General features: G+C 37.8%; 1 protein-coding gene across 1 annotated transcript in view; it reads right to left on the minus strand.

Moving 5' to 3' along the window:
- The window catches only part of LOC105075782 (uncharacterized), a 39,624-nt gene that overhangs the window by 11,039 nt on the left and 1,212 nt on the right, over nucleotides 1–27,373 (minus strand). Inside the window, exons 2-8 of the mRNA XM_074370859.1 lie at nucleotides 25,697–25,823; nucleotides 25,290–25,385; nucleotides 20,026–21,220; nucleotides 15,280–15,660; nucleotides 14,816–15,036; nucleotides 10,031–10,417; nucleotides 9,090–9,151 (exon numbers count right to left, since the gene is read on the minus strand). Coding sequence (XP_074226960.1) covers nucleotides 9,090–9,151; nucleotides 10,031–10,417; nucleotides 14,816–15,036; nucleotides 15,280–15,660; nucleotides 20,026–21,220; nucleotides 25,290–25,385; nucleotides 25,697–25,823 — 2,469 coding nt within the window. The remainder of the gene's footprint in view (nucleotides 1–9,089; nucleotides 9,152–10,030; nucleotides 10,418–14,815; nucleotides 15,037–15,279; nucleotides 15,661–20,025; nucleotides 21,221–25,289; nucleotides 25,386–25,696; nucleotides 25,824–27,373) is intronic.

A 27,373-nucleotide genomic window follows, 5' to 3' on the forward strand; every position in this document is an offset into this window, starting at 1 on the left:
CCAGTAAATGTTTTAAAATCTGAAAACCTTATCACCAGTGAGGCTGTGGGAAAACGATCAGTCTCATATGCTGTTAGACCATAAGTAGGTACAGTCTTCTAGGGGGAGCAATTTGACAGTATCCATCAAACTGAAGGGGCAGGGAGGGTTAGGAAGCAGCGGTTACAAAAGTGAACAAGGAAACTTTTGGGGGTGATAAGATACATTCATTATCTTGACTGAGATGATGGTTTCATGAGTGTATAAAAATGTCAAAATATACCAAATTGAACACTGTAAATATGTGCAATTTATAATGTGTCAATCCTCAATACAAAAAATTCAGATCACTAAAAAAATGTTTTTTAATATACAGAACACCTTTGGTCCCATAGTTTCGAGTCTACATGTAAGACTTGTACAAGAGCATGAAGATATGAGTGCAGAGATGTTTATTGTAGTCACATTTGTGACAATGAAAGTGTGTTCACACTGGACCACACAATACTGAATATCTGCTGAAGAATAAGGCAGTTTTGTATATACTGACAGACAACTTTAGTATAACTTTACAAAGAAAGCAGCCAAACTCTGTTAAGATTCACTTTTGTAAGTTTTCTTAAAGTATGACTATTTTACATAAGTGTAAATGATTCTCAAAGCACTGGATGGGAAATTGGACACAGAATAATTTCATGTTCAACTTTATATCCAATTATATTCCACTATTTTTAACAAGCAAAATATTATGCTATTCTGTTTTAAAACAAACTATGGAATAAGAAGTGAAAAACTAAACGTTAAGGTGACAGTTGGATGGATCTCAGAAATATTACGCTGAGTGAAGGAAGTACAAACTGTACTTACACAATTCTAGAATAGGCAAAATTAATCAGAAACAGTGGTTGCTTATGGTGGAAACTGACTGGGAAGGGGCACAAAGGGAACTCTGTAAGGTGACAGAATATTCTGCATAATTTTTTGGTGGTGATTTCATTGTTGTGTGTATGTGTATGTTTAAATTCATCAAGCTGTACCTTAAGATTTATGCAATTTATTGTACACAATTTACATCTCACTTGAAAAATTTTTGCAAAAATTTAAAAAGTTACAGTGATTCTTAAAACCTTTAATTAGCAAAGTTATGCAATAACATGCAGTTTTAAAATTTTCTTTAAAGAGAAGATAACATTATAAATTTAAAGAGAAGATAACCTTAGAAAGAAATCCATGTTACAATGTTTAGACAAAAAAAATGCAAGTTGCAGATTATTAATATTTTCACTTCAAAAACCGTATGTACACCTATGTGTGGGTTTAGGAACAAATGCAAAAAAAAATTTCTGGAAAGAAACAAGTTGTTTACAATGGTTACCTTTGGAGAAATGGGGGAACTTCACTTTCTACTTTCTATTCTTTCATTGAAAACTGGTAGAATTGAGTTTCTTCTATCTCTTCTAGACTTCCAAAAATTATCTAACTGCCTTGTGTTCATTAAAATTTATAATGAAAGCCTTTAAAAAGTAAATACTCTGAAAAATACCAAAGGTCCCTGACACAGTCCACCACTTCTTGATTTATAAACGAGACTGTACTACTATTACTATCTTTTATACTGTTCTTTTGCACTTCTAACTCAGTACAAAAAATTACCTGGTTGGGGAGGGTACAGCTCAGTGGTAGAGTGCATGCCTAGCATGCACAAGTTCCTGGGTTCAATCCCCGGTCCCTTCATTAAAAATAAATAAATAAAATAAAAATTTTAAAAAAGCTATCTAGATCTAAAATCCACAACAAATGGACAGTGATGAACGTAAGCACTTACTAAATGCTCATGTACTTTACAAACTGTATATTCTTGGCACTGATAAAAATTTACGTGTGTTATACACATGAATTTTTCCAGTCAGTTCTGGAACATCAATTTTTCCGTAATGATTCTTAGCTTAAAACCATTTTATATTGTTCCAAAGACACCTGGAACTTTAAATCATCTCTTAAAATCTGAGAACAATGGGTAATGTTCTTGTCTCTTAGGGAGTTTTGTTACATTCTTCTTAAAGATCTTACATGTTTTTTCTTAGGTTCAAGGCAATGTGTTGGATATTTTTGTTGCTTTTGTGAACAGAAACTGTTCTCCCCCATTAATTTCCTAATTCATTTATGGTTAATATAAAAAGACTCTTCATTTTTGTAAATTTGCAGTCTAAACTATCATTTTCCTAAATTCCTTTTTTGTTCAAATAGCCTTTCTTTTCTAAGAATTTTTATTTTTTATTTTTGAAAAAGCATTACACATACTATGTGTCTACATGTGTAAAAGTACATATAGTGACAAGTTTCCCTCTCCTCCCTGGAGACAATCCCTGCTACACTTAAAACAAACAAACCAACCAAAAACACCTACCCATTTTCTAGAGCAGTTTCAGGTTCACAGCAAAACTGAAGGGAAGGTACAGAGGTTTCACATATAACCCCTGACCCCACAACCTTCGTCACATTGCATCAGCTCCCCCGTTATCAACATCCCCCACCAGAATGGTACATTTCATACAACTGATGAACCTACATTGACACATTATAGTCACCCAAAGTCCATAGTTTATATCAAGTTCTTTTGCTCTTGGTGTTGTACAGTCTGGATTTGGACACATTTATAGTGTCATGCATCCACTATTATATATTCATACAAAATATTTCACTGCCCTAAAAATCCTCTGCCTAATTCATCTCTCTCTCCCCTGCCAACCACTGATCTTTTTACCGTTTCCATAGTTTTGGCATTTCCAGAATGTCAGGTAGTTGAAATCATACAATATGTAACCTTTTCAAACTGGCTTCTTTCAGCTTAGTGATACGCATTTAAGTTTAAACATTAAACATTTTTGTTAAAAGTTAAATACTTTTATGTATCTATCCTTACTATGCATCCTTAAATATGGATATGTTCAGGAAAGTCACATTTTTTCCCCTCTTCTTCATACAAAACAATAGCACACTATGCACACTGGATTGCAATATTTCCCCCTATAGAGTTGTATTTTTATTTTTTTTTTAAATTGAAGTATAGTCAATTTATAATGTGTCCATTTCTGGTTTACAGCATAGTGATTCATTTATAAAGATACATTCCTTTTCATATTCTTTTTTATTATAGGCCATTACAAGGTATTGTTCCCAGTGCTTACAGTAGGGCCTTGTTGTTTATTTATTTTATATCTAGTAATTAGTATCTGGAGTTGTATTTTAAAATTAACTTTGAGGTACACTTTACATACAATAAAATGCTCCCATTTTAAGGGTACAGTGTGATGAGTTTTGACAAACATCTCTATTTGTGTAACCATTGGCACAATCAAGAATTCCTACATATATTCAGGTCATTCTATATTAGTACTTAAAAGGCTTCTTCCTCCTTCATTATGGTTGCATAGTAGTCTATCAACAAAATGCACTATTGTTTTCAAATAGTTTTCTTAAAAATCATATTTGAAAGTAATTTCAACTTACAGAGAAGTCACAAGAATAGTATAAAGAACTCCCATATACCCTTCACTCAGATTCACCTTTTAAAAAAACACTTTGGCACATTTGCTTTACCATTCTCGTTCTCTCTCTACACAAATACACACAATTTTGTTTCTGAACCATTTAAGAGGAGGAAATGTTCATCATGTCCCTTGTCCCATAATCTTTCAGAGTGTATTTCCTACAAATAAGGCTATTCTCTTAGATAACCACAGTACAATGATCCAATTTTTTCAATGTCACATAATAAAAAGAAATGTCACATAGATTATATTTAAAAAGCACTTCATGAATCAAAAATATTCCATTTCCAGTTGTCCTAATGATGTCCTTTATAAAATATTGCCCCCTAATAGAAGACCCAGCTTAAGATCAACTTCTGCAATTTGTTGCCATGTATCTTTAGTGTCCTTTAACCTAGAAAGTTCCTTGGCTTTTCTTTGTCTTTCATAACATTTTTGAAGAGTACAGGCCAGTTTTGTAGAATGTGCAGAGAGTTTGCCAGTTGGGTAATTTTTAAAGGGAAACAATTACTTATTAGTGTGTACACAATTTTATGTTCATTAAAATATCATATAAATTTAAAAACAACCCAGTTACTCTATACCCTTTGCTCAATGCTTTGTTCCAAGTTATTTAAGTAGAACATATGCCAAGGTAGCATATCACTAAGTGCCACTACAGAAGCAAATTACGACTATTTGAGGGTGGGGAAAGTGGATTTACCCACTTGAGCTTTAGCCAAAGGGGTACAGATGACTCAAATCAGCACCATCTTAAAGGTGGTACGTAGAAGCCAGGTGAAAACACCACTGATGCAAACAGACCTCACAACAGACTGTGGGACTAACTCCAAAACCCACAAGAAACAAATCAGTAATAATGGGGCCACACATTCTGCCTATGGAGTGTGTATCCCCTGAGCCATTTTCCTTTCTGGGTGAGACAGACTGCACTCTGTCTATGGAGTGTGTATCTCTCTAAATAAACTTACTTTCACTTAAATAATAATAATAATAATAATAATAATAATAATAATAATAATAAGGCCAAACTAACACTACTTTATAATTAAAAAGGAAGACTTGTCCCAGTGAAAAGTCCTACCAAGACAACAATGACCATCCCCTCATAACAAAACCTTCTTTCCTCCAAAAAACGGGAATCCTGATTCTATCTGCGTACATAAAAGCAGACTTGCAACATAACCAGCCAACTGGCTCTCTCAGTAGAATCTGAAATTTAAATCATGGAATTGTAATAGTCAGTGAGGAACAATTTGCCCTAACTCCTAACACCTGATTCTGTTGTTAAGACAGTAGTTCTTTATTGAGAAACAAAATGATAACTCAAGGGCCTCATACGTCACTAGTCACAAATAAACAAGCAAATAAAAAGCCCTGGTTGTGGGTAGGGGGACAGCAGTACTCAGGGTTGCTACAATATATTATCTAAAATGTCCACTTTCCAACAAAAATTTGAAGCATGCAAGTTACCAGGAAAGTATGTGGGATCCAAAAATTACAACAAGCTAGTGAATATAACAAAACAGAAACAGACTCACAGATATAGAGAACAAACTACTGGTTACCAGTGGGGAGAGGTAAAGGGGAGGGGCAATATAGAGGCAGGGAATTAAGAGGTACAAACTATTATGTTTAAAATAAACTACAAGGCGGGGAGGGTAGAGCTCAGTGGTAGAGTGCATGCTTAGCATCACGAGGTCCTGGATTCAATCCCCAGTACCTCTGTTAAAAACAAATAAATAAATAAACCTAATTACTGCCTCCCTGCAAAAAAAGAAAAGAAAAGAATATATTGTACAACACAGCAAACATAGCCAATATTTTATAATAACTATAAATGGAATATAACCATTAAAAACTGAATCACTATATTGTACACCTGTAACACATGACATTATACATCAACTATACTTCAATTAAATAAAAAAACATATAAATTATTATTTTTAACAGCATATTTTTCTCCTTTCCTCTCTTAACTGATTTAAAATGCAGTCATACTAAATAGCATGCATGTAATGAGTTGCTGGGCCTGTAACTTAGAAATATAACATGTGTATACATTTCATGCCAATAATGGCACAAAGAAAGTAAGAGCTAAGCTATATTGGAGTTAGGGAATTATTATAGACGGTATAGTAAACTGTTACAGAGGGTAAATTATTACAGATGGGTTTGTCACATTAATAGATATAACATACATAACAATAACAAGACAAAAAAGGGAGAAAAAGGAAATAGAGCTATTAAGTAGTAAGGTTTCTACGTATCACTAGAATTAAGCTAGTATAAATTGAAAGCTGATTTGAATAAGATGTATATGGGAAGCCTCAAAACAAACAAAAACTGAACCCAAATAATGAAAAAATAATTAAAGAAACTAAAATGCTACCTTAGAAAATATCCACTTAATACAGAGAAAACTAAAAGAGGAATAGAAGAACTAAAAGACATGAGACATATAGAAAATGTAAGTAAAATGACACACGTCAGTCCAACTACATCAACATTGAATGTGCATGTTTTTAAAAATCCAATCTAAAGGTAAAAGTTGTCAGACTAGATTTAAAGAAACAATTATGCGTCAGCTAGTCCCTATCTACAGGAGACACACTGTAGATTCAAACATACAAAGTGTTTGTAAGTTAAAAGATGGAAAAAGATATTCACAGCACACAAACAGTAATCACAGCAAGCTGGGGTGGCTATACTAGTATCAGACAAAATATACTTCAAACAAAATCTGCTACTAGAGATCAACTGGGACATTTTACAATGATAAAAGGGTCAGTAAGGTATAATGTTTATAAAGATAGATGCATCGAGTAACAGAGCACTGCAATCCATGAAACAAAAACTGACAGAAACAAAGGGAGAAATAGATAATTCAATAATAAAAGTTGGAGACTTTGATACCCAATAATTGGAGACTTTGATACCTCAGCTTCAACAACAGATAAAACAACTAAGCAGAAGATCAACAAGGACCTAGAAGACTTGAAGAAAACTATAAACCAACTAGACCTAACAAACACATACTGAACACTCTAGCCAGCAACAGAACATATAGTCTTTTCAAGTATATTGGAACTTTCAAGTACATGGAACATTCTCCAGGATAGAACATATGCTAGGCTATAAAATAAATCTTCATTAATTTAAAATTATAGAAAAAATGCAAAGTTTATGTTCTTTGAACACAATGGAATGAAATTAGAAATCAATAATGGGAAAACATTTAGAAAACTCACAAATATGTGTAAGTTAAACAACATACTCCTAAAGAACCAAAGGGTCAAAGAAGAAACCAGGTTCCAGGAACCGCTCTTTTTCCTAACCATTCCAGCCTGTGGTGGTAAAGTCTCCATTATGTTGCTAATCCAGGGATGTTGAAACCATCCCACAATGGTCTCTGAAACCCTTATAAATAGTCCCTTCAGGGAAGTTTCATTGCTCATTCCTTATGAGTATGTTATGTTTCTTTCTGGGATTCTGACACACTCTCTGAGTCCTCATTTTCACACACACCTGCCAAAATCTGGTGGCCCCTCTACTTCCTATCTCAGAAAATCATACCACCATCCATGTAGTTACAAAACTCAGAAATCTAGAGCTGACATCTCCCTCAACTAACGACCTAATCTCATTGATTTTACTTTCCACACAGCTCTTGAATATTTTTGTTTCATTCCCTCTTCGCTGCCATCACCCTGGTCTGGGACACAATTAACTCTTACATGGACCACTGTGATAGTCTTCTACATAACATTCTACTCCCTCTCTGTCTCCCACTTTGACATGCCTTCCACACGATAGTAAGAGCCAGCTTAAGAGACCTGTTCCTTTCCTCTCCGATTCCCAAATGGAACATTTACAGTGGAAATAATTAAGTGATCAAAGTTAGTATCATAATGAAACAAATCAATATTATGTGCCATCTGATATGACACACTGAATACACATCATTTCCGTGTTCTTCCTGCCAAAAGTGTATAACCTGAATTTAATCATGAAGAACCAACAGACAAATCCAACTCAAGGAACGTTCTACAAAATAACTAGCCTGTACTCTTCAAAAATGCATTATGTAAGGGGAGGATATAGCTCAAGTGGTAGAGCACATGCCTAGCAGACACAAGGTCCTAGGTTCAATCCCCAGTAATTCCATTAAAAAAAATAAACCTAATAATCCCCCCTCAAATAAAAATAATAACATTAAAAAATGTATATGTAAATGTATTCATCTTCAAAAGAGCAATAAAAACAAAGAAACACTGAGAAAGTGTCCCAGATTAAAGAAGACTACAGAATTTGCAGGTCAATGAAATGAAATTGATGAAAAAAAAGAAGACTAAAGAGAGGTAACAAAGAGGCAGAAAAGCCCTAAAGAAACTTATTAGGACAACGGGCAAATTTTGCTTGTAGGCTGGGCATTAGACAATAGTACTGTATCAATGCCAAATTTCCTGAATCATATTATGATTATTTAAGGGACTGTCCTTGTTTTTAGGAGATGCATGCTGAAGTAATTAGGGCTAAAAGACATAATGTCTGCAACTTACTCTCAAATGATTCCAAAAGTGGCAAATATACATATAGAGGTGGAAGTAAAGTAACTGTGGCAAAAAGCTGACAATTGATGGATATGAATGAAGGATACACAAGTGTTAGTTGTATTATTCTTGCAATTCTTGTTAATTTAATACCACTGACTTTTTTTTATTGTTTTTGTTTTTTGGGAGGAGATAATTATATTGATTTAATTACTTATTTATTTTAACGGAGGTCCTAGGGATTGAACCCAGGACCTTGAGCATGCTAAGCACGCACTCTACCACTGAGCTACATCCTCTCCATTTCCACTGACATTTTAAAATCCACTGCAGTAAGGGAAGAACAAGCAAACAAACAAAAACAAACCAAAAAAACCCCAAACCCTCAACAAGGTCTACAAGCCCCCGAGGAAAGACAGTACTTCTCAATGCACATAACACACATCGGGGCATGTGGAAGGAAGGCTAAACCATTTGTGGACTAAATTAATGGAAAGTAGGGGCAAAGGTTAAGGTGTGCCAAGAGCATACAATGATGGGGGAAAGAGGGGGTAAACTGAGGAGGGAGAGTGGGCTTTCCTCTAGAGTTTTCCAAACCTGCACCAAGTTCCCCAAGTTCCATGTTTGTCTTAGAGCTTTGAGGTGCTTTGAGGCAGTGAATAAACACGTCATCTAACAGGACAGAAATTACTGCATAAAAAAGGTTAAATCCCACTCACTGGGGGTCTTGCTGCCAGGAACTCAGGTGCCATTTTCTCCTCTTTTCACAGATCTCTCAGGGCCAGAAGATTCCAAAGAGGGCAGAATAGGGAACCAGGAGCAGTGAGGACTGGGTCACATGCCAGAAATCCTCACACCCAATCTCTGCAGATCCACTCTTATACCTAAAGGAAAATAAAAGAGTCAGGAGTCAATCTTGATCTACAGGACCAAGGAAAACGCAGAGCATGCACATCCTGCAACCTCTGCACTCAGAGGGGCTTTGCAGAGATACAGCTGTCACCTGTGATACCAAATTCACAACTGGGACAGCGCCACCTTTAACACCTGGGACTCTAACTTCCACTGAGACGACAAAGGAAAAACCACTCCCCTACAGCCTTTACTGGCCAAGAGTATGGAGAATTCTCTTTTGCAGATAAGGAGGTGATTATAGGAGTGATATTCCTGGCTTTGCTACCCCAGAGGCAAGTTCCCAGGAGAAGGTCATTTAACTCCACAGCACCTGGGAGCTTAGAGAAGCTGCTGACCCTTTGAGCTGTGGGGTTTCTCAGATGCAAAGTGGCGACAGTCCTTTGGCAACTCACAGTAGGCCTGGCTGGGGGAACAGCCCACCCTGGTGTCAAGGACTATCTGCCCACCGCTCTGATAACACACCCCTTGGCTCACTTATAGAAAAAGCCCTCTGAGTCAGAGGTGAAGGTGGTCTCACAGGAGAGTCTACAACAAAAGTGGAGATACAAGACTCTGTTCCCTCGCCTCAAAGTCCAAGTCACACCTCCAAATCCAGGGAAGCCAAAACACACTGTCACCCTAAAGACCAAGACTCAAAATCCCCACTACATCCCAAACCCAGGAGCACCCACTTCCTAACTTCTCCCCACATCTCCCCAACCTGAGACTGCACAGATCTAGCCGCCCCTACAAACACCTAAGAACATACAGCCCCGGAAGCTCCCACTAAACCCCTGGACCCTGCCTCATTGCCTTCTCCCCAGCAACCTGGGGATGCAATGCCCAGGTGCCTCCCAAACCAAAATGCCTGGAGTGGGCTGTCCCCTAAATCCAAAGACCCCTGTCTCCAACCCCTCAACCCAAGGATGCCTGGAGACACACACTCGCAGCCATCCACCCTCACTTCAATAAAACCAAGATGTCCCCTGCGTCGCCCCTTAGACCCCGCGACCCCCCCCCCCCCCCAAGACCTTCGGTTTTCCCCGTTACCTTTCGCACGATCCGGGGACCCCTGGCTATTTCCGCCGCCTTTGGCCAGTGAAACTGGAGGACTCACCTCCACAGGCCTGGGAGTCTTGGGCATGCAGGCCGCCACGGGGCCTTCACGAGCCGCTGTTTCACGGAACCAACGAGGCCCAACCGCGCGGCGGACCCAGAAGGCCCAGCAGCCGATGCCCGGGCGCAAGGAGGCGCCGAGGCCGGACGGCGGGACCACATCTCCCGGAAGTCCCTGCGCGGGGCGCGCTCCAAGCCCCTCCCCAAGGCGCGATGGGGGCGTGGCGAGGCCAACAGGTGAGCTCGGAGTCTCAACTGGGAACATCCTGCGAGAGGAGTCTGGACACACAAATACAAAACCAGGCATGTGTCTCCTCCCGTCTACAATTATAAATAAGTGAGGAAAAAAAAAAAAAAACCCAAACCAAAAACAACCCCAAAGCCCCTGTAATTTCCCCATTCAGACATAGCTATATTTAAGCTTATATCATTTCATATATTTACGTCATCTTAACCTACTTTTTAAGTCAAATATATATTGAACTTAAGTGTCCTCCCAGAATATTTTGTAAATTCTATATGCCACTTTTGTAATTAATTTTTATCTTGTCATTAGGTTGTTTCAAATTACTGATACTACAGCCACTACTTGTGTTTGGCAGAGTCAAAGGCAGAGGAGTGGCAAAGCTTTATAGTGAAGAAAGGAAGGTTTCAGGTATGTTCTGATTGGAGGTTATTGCCATGGAGAAGCTGGGCCACCTACAAGCAGTGCATCTTATGTGATTGGTTTGGGGGTTCTACTTGGCTTTCCCCGGTTGTCCTGAGTTGGAAGCAGAGGTCAAAAATAGGGAAGCTGGCATTTAGTGACCAAATCCTGAATGTTCTGGGCTGATTGCTGCCAAGGTTGCTGTTTGATTTCCTGTTTGGAAACCAATTGGTGGCCGCAGAGTTTGTGAACAGAGTTCCATTGTCATATATGATCTGGCGTTGTCTGTTTGTATACCCAGCCTTTCAAGTTTAATGGTTTCAAACAACAGCAATCATTTATTATCTTTCATGGTTTCTCTGGATTAGGAATTCGGAAACAGCCTAACTGTACAGTTCTGGCTCTGGTTTTTCATGATCGCTGAACCTGGAACAGTGTGAAGTTCCAGAAGCAATTGGGAACTAGCTGGATATCTCTTATTTCAAGTAATCTCAGGGTTTCTCCATGTGGTTTTTCTGTGTGGGGTAGTTCGAGCTTCTTAACAGCACAGTAGCCTCAGACCTCTTACATTGCTGCTCAAGGTTCTAAAGGCAAGAGTCCCAAGAAAGATCCAGATGGAAGCTGTATCCCCTCTTATATCTAGTCTCAGAATCACATGGCATCATTTCCATTGTGCTCACAGTTTAAAAGGCCCATCCAGATTCAAAGGGAAGGGACATGGACTCCACTTCCCGAAGGGAAAGTGGCAAGGTTCTGGAAGACCATGTGGAAACAAAAGTATAGTCATAGTCATTTTTGGAAAATACAATTTGCCATAAACTGCAAACAGATTAAAGTAAAGGAAGAAGTTTTCATTCTCATTCTACCATGAAGACTGGATATTTATATTACTGAGCTGAAATCATTTGTAGTAAGTAGGAGTGATGAAAAAAAATCACGATTTCTAATTAAATGTTAACAGGATCAGGGAAGATCTAGCACCACTTGAGCATATTTAAAGTGACAATGAGAGACAAAAATGAAGCTGTTTTCTGTTTGCCTTCCTTGAATATTAAGTCCAAAGTGATAATAATTGATAAAGATGATTCTGCACAGTTAGGGAATTATGGCTAACTGGGTTCAATCAAAAGAGCCATAAATAACTTACTTAAGAGTGCCATGAAATATAAAATAGATAAACAACAAGTTCATACTGTATAGCACAGGGAACTATATTCAATATCTTGTAGTAACTTATGGTGAAAAAGAGTATGAAAATGAATATATGTATGTTCATGTATGACTGAAGCATTGTGCTGTACACAACATTGTAAACTGACTATACTTCAATTAAAAATATATATTATATACATATATAAATAAATAATTGTTTAAAGTAAAAATAAATAAATAAATAAATAAAACTGCCTTTCTCAGAGCCCTGCTGTGTTTTTACAGAAACAAATTTTCTTTTTATTTATTTTTTTGACATATAGTCAGTTACAATGTGTCAATATCTGGTGTATAGCATAATGTCCCAGTCATACATATAAATACCTAGACTTGTTTTCATATTCTTTTTCATTAAAGGTTATTACAAGATATTGAATATAGTTCCCTGTGCTACACAGAAGACATTTGGTTTTTATCTATTTTTATATCTAGTAGTTAACATTTGCAAATCTCAAACTACCAAATTGATCCCTTCCCACCCCCTTTCCCCTGGTAACCATAGGATTGTTTACTATGTCTGCGAGTCTGTTTCTTTTACAGATGAGTTCATTAGCATCCTCTTTTTCCTTTTCTTTTTTTTAAAAAATTCCACATATAAGTGATATCATATAGTGTTTTTCTTTCTCTTTCTGTCTTACTTCACTTAGAATGACAATCTCTAGGTCCATCCATGTTGCTGCAAATGGCATTATGTTGTTCTTTTCTGTGGTTGAGTAGTATTCCATTGTATAACTATACCACAACTTCTTTATCCAGTCATCTTTGATGGACATTTCGGTTGCTTCTATGTCTTGGCTATTGTATATAGTTCCACTATGTACATTGGGGTGCCTGTATCTTTACAGAAACTATTTCTTAATAACAAACATAAAGAGGCAAATTTTATTCTCTTTTTACTGATAAGGAAAATGAGGCTTTCAGAGCAAACTTAAAGTGCTTCAGAATATATAACTAATACATTCTATACTAGAATCAGAATTTGAGCCAAATTCTAGCTGAGTCCCAGCCTCTATTTTCCCATTGTATCAAAGAGTTTAAATGTCTTTCTCTCTCAATATAGTTTAAACTCCTTATGTGCAGGCCGTGTGACTGAAATTGTTCTATCATTCAAAGTACTTCATCTTAATTGGTGCTCAGACATTTATTTCCATTTTTCCAAAAGCATTTACCAAATATTGTCGATATATCTGGCACTAAGATACGTGTTAGAAATTCAATAAATAAATAAGTTCATAAATCTGGTACTATTGATCTGGAAGACCCAGACCCAACAAACTGTTAAAACCATTCTACAAACTCACCTTGGTTTCATCTGCTTTGTGATATCAAATATCTATGGAGTCTCAGACTCTGCCCTGCTTGCTGTTCTGTCTAGAAGCTTGGAGGGGGAAGACAAGCTTTTTATCCTAATCCACAATCACACTGCAATGACAGTTGACCTTTGATATTTGAGCCAATCCACATTTTATCCAATCTAACTTACATAATCCAGTCTAAATGAATGTAATCCCTATTTCGTGCATTGGATTCAGGAATCCCATTCACCCACAACACTAATTGGATTTGGGAAGGAATGCTGGGTTGTTGAGTACTTTGAAAATGTTAATCCTGGGAACTATCACACCCTCTCGTGAAAATGTAAACAGTCTCCTCCAGTGTCATTTCTCCCCATCATGCCATAAATGCCTGTGTACCCCAGGGTTCCATTATGATGCCTTTTCTCTTACCACTCTGTAAGTGTGAAAACATTTTTTGAAGAGCATTATTATAATTATCTTGCCTTTGAAACACCAAAGGTGATGGTTATTGAATAAGCTTAACTGCATATGTGGGATGATTAGGTTAAAATATGGAATATGTTTTAACTTATTCTGTACTATTTTGAGTTATTGTATAAGAGGAAAAAATGTGTCAGTAGACGTCAATCACAAAAATGCTTCATTTCATATATAAACCGTTGTTTCACCAAGCAGATAAAATGCTGCATCATTGGATGGCCTTAATTTAGTCATCTTGTAGTAACAGTAAAGACTAATATTAAATAATGTCAGGCAGTGTTCTAAATATTCCACACATATTAACTCTTTAACTTTTTGCAGCAACCCTATGAGGTATATTCTATCATTAGCCTCATATTTGAGATAAGTAAACTGAGGTACAGATAGGTACACTGTCCAAATCACAAAGGTACAAAGTGGTAAAACAAGAATTTGATCCCAGGCAGATCTGATTCCAGTAAACTTTTTTTTCCTCACAGATTTCTTAAGATATAATTGACATATAACATTGTGTAAGTTTAAGGTGGACAATGTGATAATCTGATTCACATATATATATTGTGAAATGATTACTATAATAAAGTTAATTAACACATCATCACCTCACATAATTACTTTGTTTTGGGGTGGCAAGAGCATTTAAGGTTTACTCTCTTAGCAGCTTTCAAGTATACAATACAGTATTGTTAACTATAGTCACCATCCGGTATTAGATCCCCAGAATTTGTTTCTCTTATAGCTAGAAGTTTGTACCCTTTGACCAGTGTCTCCCCACTTTCCCCATCCCCAGTGTCCATGTTCTTAATTACTACAATACCCTGCCTGTGCACCAACTAAGAAATGTTTCCCATTTCTAATACAATAACCTTGGATGGGTGGGCCTTGGGTTTCTTTTAGCCTGAAAGACCCAAGTGGCAAGCAGAACTTTCAATTAAACAAAAAAAAAGTCTTAGAAACTTACCCCCAGATGATTCCAGTTCATACTCTTCTCCAACACTCTCGAGGATGCCCTAGGACCATTTCTAGTCTCCTGACTTTCTACTGGAAAGGAGTACAGAGCGGCAGGGGCTCCATGCTGCCAACCTGGGATCCACCAGCGGCAGGTATTTGATCTGCTGCCGGCTATAACCATCATCCCTCCAGGAGGGGCTTCGTGGTTGTTGCCAGGATCTGCTTCAGGCCAGAATAACTTCAAGCCGTGGTGATAAGTCTTGGGGAAGCCAAGGCTGAAGGTCTGTTGAGCCCAACATAGCAAAATCCTGTGATCCAGCAGAGGCTGGGATTGATGCCTAAGACTCTCTGGACTAGAATTAAAAGGAGCATTCAGGTACACTTTCTGAGTATCTCATGCGGCTGTTTCCCAAGAAGTGTTCTCCACGTCTCATTTTTCAGTCTGTCATCCTTCAAGCCAAGGATTTCTATCCCATCACTTCTGTCAAGAAAAACTTAAAATTTACGATCACCAAATCTCCATCTCTCAAAACATAGGATGACTTCGTTCACTTCCAATCTGTCCACATCTAGGTGCTCAAACTTCTGACACTCACCAGGATTCTTCTTGAGAAACGTGGGGCATTACACCTGGGGACTTTTCCAACCTGTCCGAGTAGACGTTACCCAGGTGATGCTCACGCGGCGTGATCTGAGCACTGAGCACTGCGCGTGCGCATAGACCGCCCTTGGCCTGCTCAAGTCCCTTTGTGCCGCAAGGGATCCTGCTCTGAGGCTGTGACACAGTCCGGCTGGGCGGTGTCATCTTGACAGGGCCATCCTCCAGGGGGTGCTGCGCACAACGCAACAGCCCTGACACTCGCACCTTCTGCTCCACTGTGATGAAGGCGGTGGCTGCCTGGAAGAAGGAGCCAGTGACTGCTTGTGTGGGGATGTGTAGGGATGGAAAGCCTGAGCTGCTCTGCCAGGGCTGGAAACTGGGAGTAGGAGGTGTTTATACAAGGGAATGAAACTATAGACGAACCACCCTCCCCCTAAACGGCTTTCAACATTTTGTTGGTTTTGCTTTGTTTTGTTTGCACGAGAGATGCCACCTTAGGCCTACATGTTGAAGACGGCATTACTCAGCCTCCGGTACCATCGATTACAAGTCTATGACAATGTAATCAACGGGACAAAAAATAAGACTTTTATATTGGTCTGGAATTGGCACTGACTCTTACATTTTAATTTTACTTTTAAAATTATTTTTAAAACTTTTAATTTCTTCATGATTACAGATTCACTGGAAGTTGCAAATATAGCATATGAAGAGGTGAACCTCTCACCCTATCCCCAATAATGACATATACTGTTCAATATCAAAACTATGAAATTGACATTGTACAATACTGTTAACCAGGCTGCATACCTTACTCCATTTTGCTATTGTACTATAGTTATACAAAATATCGCCTTTGAGGGAAACTGAGTAAAGCAATACATGAGACTTCCCTATACATTTACTTGCAACTTAATATGAATCTATAATTATGTCAAAATAAAGTTTTTTTTAAATGTAGGTCAAATACAAATTTTACAATTGAATTTATAAAATTATTTAAACCAAATGATAATCAAAATAAAATATAAGAAATAAATGGGATGAAATAAAGCTTATAGGGAAGTTTATAGTCATAAATACACATTACGTTACACACATAGGAAAGTATGGTTTTTATCTTGTCCAGATTTTCTTGCTAGCATGGGAGTGAACACCTTTCATATTCTATATTCTAATTGCGATGAAAGTTGAAATTCTGTGACTGTTTTAACAAGCCCCTTCCTTACCACCTCCCACTGCATCTGCATACTAAAATGCATGGCAATGATTGGATTCGTTGGCTATGATTTAAAGACTCTTCAATGAGAAGTAGACAGGGTATAAATGGATGAATGCAGTGATGCTGCAGGAGGTAGGTTACTCAAGTTTATTTATTAAATACATCTCATTCTGTCAAATATTGATAATAGAAGGCTTTTGAGGCTTGATAATATATCTTCATTTATAGTGCTTTAGTTATTTAAACTCTAGAAATTCTATGTAAATTAGCTTGTGCTGTATTCCAAGAATCCCTTGCTATCCAAATCTATTTGTTTCCCAAATTCAGATACTAAGGAATACTATGTTCACTAAATCATTTTGATTTCCAAGTTTCAGAAATTGGGTAGCAAATCTGTATAAGGATTTATTAGAAGTGTTTTGTTCCAAGGTGCGGAGATTGCCAAGATGGTGTAGAAGGACACGTAGCTCACCCTTTCCCACAAACATATCAAAAACTACATCTGCATATGGAGCAATTCACACAGAACACCTACTGAACTTCGGCAGAGTATCTCTTACATTGGAAATACAAAGAATCCTCATAAAACCAGGTAGGAGAAAAAAAAGAAAAAAGAAAAGAGAAATTGATACAGGACCTGTCCCCCATGGGGAGGAAGCAACAAAGGAGGAGAAGTGCCCTCACCCTGGGAAGCCCCCTCTCCAGCGGGGAGGTCAGCTGGGACAGGAAGGGAGATTCAGAGGCTCGGAAGAGAAAGTAGCAGCTGCTTGGCAGACAGAAGTGAGAGAAACCAGCACAGAGGATAAACAATAGTTTTCTACTGTACAGCACAGGGAACTACATTCAGTATCTTGTCGTCACCTATAATGAAAAGGAACATATGTATGTGTATGTATGACTGAAACATTATGCTGTACACCAGAAATTGACACATTGTAAACTGACTATACTTCAACCAAAAAAAAATTTTTTTTAATGTTTTGTTCCAAAACTCAGATTGTGACAAATATTTATTTCAATAGATCACTAGATTCGATTTGCTAATATTTAACATTGCATATTTTCATATCTGATTCTGGACACATTGCCTGTTTGCGTTCTCCTAGCAAGTTTTATCATTAGGATTATGACAGATTCATAAAAACAGATAACTTGCTACCTCAGCCTACGTCCTGGAAGAGTTCCTGAAACATTTCACAGTTTCACCTATAAATATATCTAACTTGGTATCTTTAGTGTTGCTGTGTGACATTTAAAGTATTTTTTGGTTTAACTTTCAAATGTTCCTTTCAGAGAGGCGTCTATTAAGATTTTACATTTCTTCTCTAGTCAATTCTGATATCAAGCCAATCCAATTTCTTTATAAAAATCACACATGCTCTTCCAGATTTATTATAAAAGTGTCTCTAGTACTTACTTTTGAGTTTTCAGGTTGAGAGAAAATTAATATACCATAAGAATCATCTTTTAAAAGTATTACTGTTCAGCAGTTTTTAGTATATTCACAAGGTTGTGCAACCTACACCACTAATCCTAGAACATTTTAATCACCGAAAAAAATAACCTTTTAAATTTAAATATGCAGTTATTTTGATTTCTCATTCACAGTGCTGCTCATTTATCATCTGTACTTCCCCACCTGAGTCACTAGTTTGTCTACTTTTTTCAAATAATAAAATTTTCTAGACTGTTTACTTTGTTCTGTCATTTATTTCTGTAGAACTAATAATGCCTTTCTCAATCCACGTTTTAGATTTATTTTTGCTAGTTTTAGCTCTTTGGGTTCTATATTGATTTTTATTAATGATCTTTCTAGTATTCTAATATATGCATGAATATTGGGTTATAAAACTTCCAATACAACTTTGGCTGCCAGTCAGACAGGTTTTTCATTTGTGTTCTCATGTTCACTCACATTTAAATAACATGTATGTCAAGGATTTAGTTCCTTAACCCATGTTAATCAAGAGAAGACCCTGAATTAATACTCAGATATTTGCTGGCTGTCCTTTTGTTACTGTCTCTCCTCCATTCTGGTCAAAGAATGTGGCCTGTATATTTTTTGCTTTGTGGGGAGCCAGTGACTAGGAAAAATATTCTCATCTCTTCCTGCTTATTTGACAGCTGTACTTTCGACTACCCATCATTATCTCCACAGGGTTTCAGACAGGTATTAATCTTTGTGCAGCATAAAAAGTGAAGTTTGAATGTAGACTACCCACACATACTTTTTCTTTCCCTTTTGAAATTCCATGTTGAATAATGAGTGACGGGAAAAGCTTTCCTATCTTAACTACCATTTCTCTTTTTCCATTATGAATTCTTTGATTTAGACAAAGGTAAACAACATGGTTAAAATCCTTTCCATAAACATAATGAAGACAATTATGAAAATATGTGTGTCAATGATAATAGTGGACAACTTTTACTAAACATTTACTACATGATAGGAATAGTTCTAAGCACTTTATTAATTCATGGCATCCTCACAACAAACCAATACATATGGCAGGATTATATGTACTAAGACATAAAAAATAAAATGTTACTAAAATATACAAGTAAAAAATAAAAACAATTCTAGAAGGATAAATAATATTGGTAACAGTGGTTAGTTACTTTCTAGTATGAGGACTGTGGTTAGGGTTGATGAAAAGGAACAAAACAGTTTATGAAGAGAAAATGTGGATACTTTCAGCAATTAAAATAGATGCTATAAAAGGAAAAAAACAAGCATCCAAAGATAAATGTTGGTTCATATTAATCACTGCATATAATGACAAATAATTAGATGCAAACATAACATGAAAAATAAGGTCATTTTTAAAAGTCATTTAATGTATCAATAAAAATAATAAAAATCTATATTTACTGAAGTGGCAATAATACTTCCTGGCACTATAAAAGCGGATGAAAGTACAACATAAGTACCATGAGTATATTTTCTTTAAAACCAAACAAAGTCTGGTAGGACTTGCTCTACCAACTTGAGAGTAGTCGTCTGTAGTTGGTATGATTACAATTAATCTTGGCCTTTTCAGTTTCTTGTTTTCTGATATTCTGTTTTACAACAAGAAAATACAAATTTGTGAAATGAAACAAAAAAAATTAACAGACTTCAAAAACAGAGTTATAATTCTATAAGGAATTAAAAAATACAAGGTCATGCAATTTAAACAGTATGATGTTGGTGTAAGCACAAATATATAGATCAGAGAAGAAAGAATAGCCCTGAAACTCAAGCAAATATAAACAGGAATATAACATATCACCCAGAAGGTAGAACGAAATAATAGGGAAGAAAAGAATTATTGAATTGCCATTAGCAAGTTGGGGGGCTGGAAAAAAGGGTGGACAAGTGTCAATTTAAAATCTGAATTCACAACTTTGAGTAAAATATATCTGGATTAAAAAGAGAAATAAAATTAAGAAACAAAAAATAGTGAAAGAGGGTAACTATCAAGCATGAGTTTTGTTTGTGTAAAATATCAGGAAGGCGACAAGAGCTTTACCTTTTACTACTCATCAGTATGAATTCCCTGATGACGAATGAGGTCTGAGCCACTACTAAAGGCCTTCCCACATTCCTTACAGTTATAGGGTTTTTCACCAGTATGAATTCTGAGATGTCGAGTAAGGTTTGAGCATTTATTAAAGGCCTTTCCACATTCATTACATTCATATGGTTTTTCATCTGTATGGATTCTCTGATGTTGAAAAAGTTGTGAGTTCTGAGTAAAGGCCTTCCCACATTCAAGACATTCAAAAGGTTTCTCACCAGCATGAATTCTCTGATGCTGACGGAGCTGTGAGCTCTGAGTGAAGGCCTTCCCACATTCCTTACAATCATAGGGTTTCTCCCCGGTGTGAATTCTCTGATGATTAGTAAGTGCTGAGCCACTGCTAAAGGCTTTGCCACATTCTTTGCACTCATAGGGTTTCTCACCTGTGTGAATTCTCTGATGTTGAACAAGCTTTGAGCTCTGAGTGAAAGCTTTCCCACATTCCTTACATTCATAGGGTTTCTCACCGGTATGAATTCTCACATGTTGAAAAAGTTGTGAGCTCTTAGTAAAGGCTTTCCCACATACTTTACATTCGTAAGGCTTCTCCCCAGTGTGAATTCTCTGATGGTCAATAAGATTTGAGCAATAACTAAAGGCCTTTCCGCATTCCTTACATTCATAGGGTTTCTTACCAGTATGAATTCTTTGATGTTGAGAAAGGTATGAGCTACAACTGAAGGCCTTTCCACATTCTTTACATTCAAAGGGTTTTTCACCAGTATGAATTTTCAGATGTCGAGTAACATGTGAGCCACAGCTAAAAAATTTCCCACACTCCTTACATTCATAAGATTTTTCGCCAATATGAATTCTCTGATGTTGAAGAAACTGTGAATTCTGACTAAAGACCTTTCCACATTTCTTACATTCATAGGGTTTCTCTTCATTGTTAATTATTTGATGTAGAGTAAAGAATGTCTGTTGAATAAATGTGGGCATGTATTCATGAGTGAATATCTCTTGGCCAAAATGCCCATTTTGATATCCCAGTTGTCTTTCAAAGTGGCTTCTATATTCTAGAACATCTCTAAAGTTGGCGTATTCAAGGCCATGCTTGGTAAGTCTCATTATCTCCCTCTGGCATGATTCTATTTCATAAACTTCCTTCTTAAGTGACAGTAACTTGGTTTCACACATTGATTCCAGATCTGTAAGAAAAAGAAATGGTAAATATTCTTCCCCCATCCCACTTGTGAAAAGTTAAACTTTTATAATAGAAATGGAAACATTAAAGTGAAAATCATATCTGGTCGTAAATAACATACAGTTCTCAAGTGTATCTGTTTAATCTGAAAAAATGGAGAAGAAATGCATAGAAATTACTGAGCTATAATGCAGGAAGCAGAGGGAGGAGACTATGGAAACAGGGAACCACAATGATTCTCAGATACTGACATGGATCAGAATCATCTGGAAAGTCTGGTAACTCCTCAATGCTTCAGCATACGAGTCTTTAGATGACTTGTTATATGTTTTATATACATCTATATATATAAGATAAGCTTGTCGTATTTATATGTAAGAAACAGAGTATATCACACTATATGTATTACAGAAACTGGATAATTTTTTACCACCATGAAAGGTCTCCTGAGAGGAATAAATGCACACAGGGGAAGATTCTTGGGCTCTATGGTATAAGATACACATTTGGTCTTTGTCCTCAGCAACTAAAAGAGCTTCAAAAAGCCTTGGAATTTCCTGAGTGATGGCAGTGTTTTGTTATGCTAATGAGGCGACTCACGGTGTGTCCCTTGATAGTTTTAGGATGGGGACTGGTCACTAGAAAGACCCAGCATATGGTTAGAGGGTTGGGACTTTCAGCTACTTGACCTCTGGGGAGGAGAGAGAGGCCAGGGACTGAGTGGCCAATGACTTTATCAATCATGCCGATGTATTTAGGCCCCAATAAAAACTCTGGATACCAAAGCTCAGTAGAGCTTTCTGGTTGGTGAACACATTAATGTGCTTAAGGGGGTGACATACTTTGACTCCACAGAGACAGGGTGTGGAACCTCTGCATCTGGAAGCCTACCAGAACTTGCCTGATATGGTTTCTTCATAGTAAAATTGCAATTTTAAGTGTAGAGCTTTCCTGAGTTCTGTGAATCATTCTAGCAAATTATTGAGCCCGAGGGGGCCATGGAAATCCCTGCATCTTTTAAAGCCAGTTGGTCAGAAGTGTGGGTGGTCTGAGGACCCCCTGAGACTTGCAGCTTGTGCCAGAAGTGAGGGCAGTCTTGTGCAGGACTGGCTGCTAACCTGTGGGGTCTATGCTAACTCTGGGTAGTCAGTGTCAGAATTAAACCACAGCACACCCAGCTGAGGTGAAAACAGAACAGGGTCCACAATAAAGGCTATGTTGGATGCAGTTTGAAAGAGATTACGGAGGGTTAGCCACATGGGGGAATAACCTGAGATCAGTCTAAGGTACAGAACTAATCTGATGTGAGTGGCAGACAGGGAAAACTCAGAATATGCTATATGCTGGGGATTCCGGGAAAATACTGTTTGCTTGGAATTTTGTGATGCTGATCTTGGGAGAAGAGAGAGACTTGATCATGTAGCATTGTAGTGGCTGTGATGGGAGGCAGATGGAGTTTAAGACAGACAAGTTAAAACAGACATGGAGCGAGATACTGCCGAGGAAAGATGACAGGAGTCAGAAGCAGACTGATGACAGCTGAGTTCCCAACACTGACAGTTCCTACAGGTTCCCAGGCAATTATCTAACCTTTCTAGGCCCCATTTCTTCATCTGTAAAAGGGAGATAATCCTTAATTCATGATTATGGGAAGGGTGAGGAAAAGTGTAAGGGGATGTCTTTCAGTATTTGATAGCTAACATTATGAAAGAATTTATCAAAAATAGAGACATTAGGCAAATTAAATAATTTGAAGACATCAAAATGGAGCCTACTGGACATCTCAAGCCAGAAACAGGGACTTCATTCCAGCATACTCTTTTTTCTCCTTCCTCCATAGGATCTTTCAGCAACTTTCATCTATCTAAGCTCCTCAGCAACTTTTTAAAACTGTCCTTGTCTATCTCCACTGCCAATACCCTCCTCCAAACCAGAATCATCTCTTACTCAGACGACTCAAGGAGCCTCCTAAGCCAGTCTCTCCACCAAGTTCTCACACTCTTTAATGTATTCAGGGACTAAAATGACATTTGGCCTGGGCTTCCATTGTTCAAAATCCAAACTCCTTATAATCTCTGGCAAAGGCTGAATGGCGTGGTTCCCACTTGTCTCTCCAACCTCGACTCATATTCCACTCTCACTTGCTCAGGGGGCCCAGCAACACTGGCCTTCTTTCAGTTCTTCAAACACACCAAGCTTTCCCCTCCTGGAAGGGCCTTCACAGGGGTTCTTCCCTCTGCCTGGAGTTTTCTTCTTCATTAGCACATTAAATAGTTTTATTAGTACAAAAACCTAGTGGTGAGCCTGGCATTAAAATCATTCTGAAATAGTCATGAGCACAAATGACATTTCAGGATGTCTACAAGTATAATAAAATGATACAAAAATATCTGTGATTTCCATTCACGTCAAAGTCACAAGAACTAAATACTACTACAGTTTGTTGTGTACATCATAACAGGAAGAAATGCAAAATTTCAATTAGGGATGACTAAATATATAGATGCACCTTTTCTTCTTATCCGAGTTCGTGAATTCCCTAAATCCTATCCAAAGGAATCCAACATTAGCAACCTCTCAGTTGGAGAGATCCTTTAAAAAGATGACGTCACACTCCCCTGCTCAAATCATCTCATTCAGAATAGAATGGCTTTATGTCTCATTTAGGATAGAATTCAAAGCCCATACCAAGGCCATCAGGACCCAGAATCATCTGCGGGTACACTCTCCCTCCTGCCTGCATTCAGCCCAGACACACAGACACCCTGAGACTTTGCTGGCCCCTTTCACACAATTCCCGCCTTGCTCACTCTGCTCCAGCCACAATGGTAAGGGCCAAAAAGCTCCCAACTCAGGGACTTTGATCTTCCTGTTCCTTTTGCTTGAATCTCGTCTAACAGATATTTACATTACTTGTTCCCTCACTTCCTTCAGGTCTTGAGTAAAACACCACGTCTTCAGACAGGCCTTCTCCACCTCCCTTCACAGCACTTATCACCAGCTGGTATTTTTTTCCTCTCTCATCCTCTAGAACGTAGACTTCAGAAGAACAGAGCTTTGTTTTGTTCAATCCTGTAATCGCAGCATCAGGACCAACGCTTAGTACATAGCAGAGTTTCAGTAAGCACTCCCCAGGTCGCCCTGCTCTATACCAAATCTCTGCTCCTCTGCCACCTCTGCCTTCCCCATCTAGGCTGCGAGCTTTCTGTTTTTCCCAACACTGTCACTACAGACGGTGACTGCCATCACTTGCAAGGCTCCAACTGCTATTTCAGTATGAATTCATTCTACTTCTGCATACTTAGCCCCTGACTTTCTGCTAAGATCCCTGTCAATTTCTTTTACTAGATTCTACTCTGTGAAAGCTATTCACAGGTATATTTTGGCACCATTGTTTGGCTCCCAGTTCTTAATGGCTGACACAACTAGCAAACTGCAGCACACGGCAGACTTTGTTCCACAAATTTAGGAAATCAAAAATACTGGAGAAAGGAAAAACGCACAACAAACTGAAAAAATGTCATTGGATATGAAAATGAATATATGTATATTCATGTATGACTGAAAAATTGTGCTGCACACCAGAAATTGACACAACATTGTAAACTGACTATAACTCAATTAAAAAAAAATAAAGTCATTGGCAGGCAGCTATAGTGAAGACTGGTACTTGGAGGGGAAGGGCAATGCAGACATGCACACAGGCACACACAAACACGTGTGTTATTTTGGGAGTGGTGACAGAACGCTGAGATGAGTCGAAGAGGAAGAAAAGCCAGCAAGAAACTGATTCTAACATATGGGTAAGTTTTCTCTGTAGGGGAAGTAAAGGGCACCTTCTACTTGAAAATAAGAGTGGTATGGGAGAAGAGAAGTAGAAAGCGCAGTAAGCAAAAGAAGGAATGAAACAGGTCACTTGTAAACTCATGCTAAAAGGGCTTAGTTTTCCCCACAGGCCTACAGTTTTGATGGGAGCTTCCAAGATAACATCTCGAAGGTGCTGTTCCTCCACTGATGGGCTGAGTTATTACCCGTGATGCCTTGCTTCTCACTGCCAACAGTCTCTCACTCACCTGAACACAGGCCTCTCGTCAGCTCTCTGCCAACCATCCAGGGGTCTTTCCCTTGTTCCAATAAGGAGATAACTTGAGGCTTAGGAATGTAAAGTCCTGCTCACAAGAAAAGATACGGAACATGGTTATGCTGCGGGTAAATCAGATCCAGAAATAAGATCCAGTCCCTTGATGATCAAGGAAGAGATGCCACCACAGGAGCAGTCAAAGGAGGAAGAAGAGGCTCAGCCACGGCCAATTGGAGGTGCCCATTTCCCACTCTTCCTTATCATTTCAGCTCAAACCATTCATTTGGGGACAGGGAGCAAAAACTCAGCCGGTAACTCGAAAAGCAGATGAGAAAGTCAATGCAGAGGAAACAGAAATTGCCAAGGAGAACTCTAAGTTCCTGGTACAGACGCCCTTACCCATGGACACCAGGTTGCTGTAGTTCTCCAACATGACATCCTTGTACAAGTCCCTCTGAGCAGGGTCCAGACATTCCCACTCCTCCTGAGAGAAGTCTACAGACACATCACTGAACACCACTGGTCCCTGAAACAATAAACTGTATTATCTGTGGTCACAAAATAAACATCATGACTGTCATGCTTGTATTGTGGGGTAAAGCGAATGAGCAATTATACTGGTATCACTGAGAACCAGAATCTCTGGATCCTAGAATTAGATGCAAGAGTTATCAGTGTATTTTATATTAAAAAAAAATTTGACTCAGTCCACAGAAAAGGCCTTTTAACCCAGTGGCAACGAGCATCCCTACTATCTAGATTGTAGCCTCTAAGTACCATATTCAAATAAAAAGGAACCAAAGTTCTTTGGGGAAAGGGACGATTTCAGGATTGAATCAGAAATACACAGAATGAGTCTGAACATTCTGCTATATCAGAAAGCAAGAGAGTGATCAAAAACTATTAGAATCATATTAAAAGGACTTGGGAGACAACTTAAAGTGCCTCCCACTGGCCAAAGACGATATAAAGTGAAGAGGAAATATAATGGACTGATCAGACCAAAAATATTTAAATCTATGAGTTCATAACTATACTGAATTAAAAAATCACTAGTTATCTTTATAGAAGTCTAAGAAACCAACTCATTATTTTAAACACTGGAAAACAAAGGGCAAGAATCAAACATCCGTTCCCATACAAACTGTCTTTCAGGGTAACCAAACAGTTGATAAGACATTTAACTTTACAGATAGTACTCTACCTAATCTATGAAGACGCAATGACAGAATTAAAATATCATTTTGAAACCACTAACGAATTAATGAATCTAGACAATAATAATCACTGGTGGTTAACATTATAAAAGGAAAGAGAATCAGAAATAACATGTCTCCTAATGGACTCACACATCACCACCTATGAAATATTCTTGACAAAAAAATCCCAGCTGAATCTGATCAAGTTTCTAGATCTAATGAGTGATTTTCAGGAAAGACTTAGATGATACCACAGAGAAGAAATCAGCAAAATCCAAACAGTGGACAAATGAATTTTTTCTTTTTTTCTTTTCTAACAACAACAACAACAACAAACTAAAAACTGCACAGATAGAAGAGAGACGGAAGGGGTACCTACAAAGTAAGAGATTCAAGAGACATATCAACCAACTACAGTGCACAGTCCTTATCTGGATTCTAATACAAATAAATAATTAAAAAATCAGACAATTAAGAAAATGTGAACACTGGATATTGATGACATTAACAAATTATCTTTAACTTTTTCAGATGCAATAATGGCATAAGGAATCTTCTTTTAAAAAAGAATCCTTATCTTTTAGAGTTACATACCAATTTCCTTCAAAATAATCCTATGTGTGGGAGTGAGGGTAGGCAGTGTGCATGGAAGAAACAGGAAGAGGTATGCATGAAACAAGACTGTGAGTAGATAATTATTAAAACTTAATGGTGAGCATATGGTAGCTCATAAGACTACTCCACTTTTCTGTGTCTGGAATTTATTATAATAAAGTTTTCTAAAGAGGGGTGGTAGAGAATAGTTGCAACCGTGTATATAGCATTGATTTAAACAAAATTGTGATATAACTCTGTTGTGAGGAAAGGCAGTAGAGAG

The sequence above is a fragment of the Camelus bactrianus genome, chromosome 9, assembly GCF_048773025.1.
Source record: "Camelus bactrianus isolate YW-2024 breed Bactrian camel chromosome 9, ASM4877302v1, whole genome shotgun sequence".
NCBI classification, from domain to species: Eukaryota; Metazoa; Chordata; class Mammalia; order Artiodactyla; family Camelidae; genus Camelus; species Camelus bactrianus.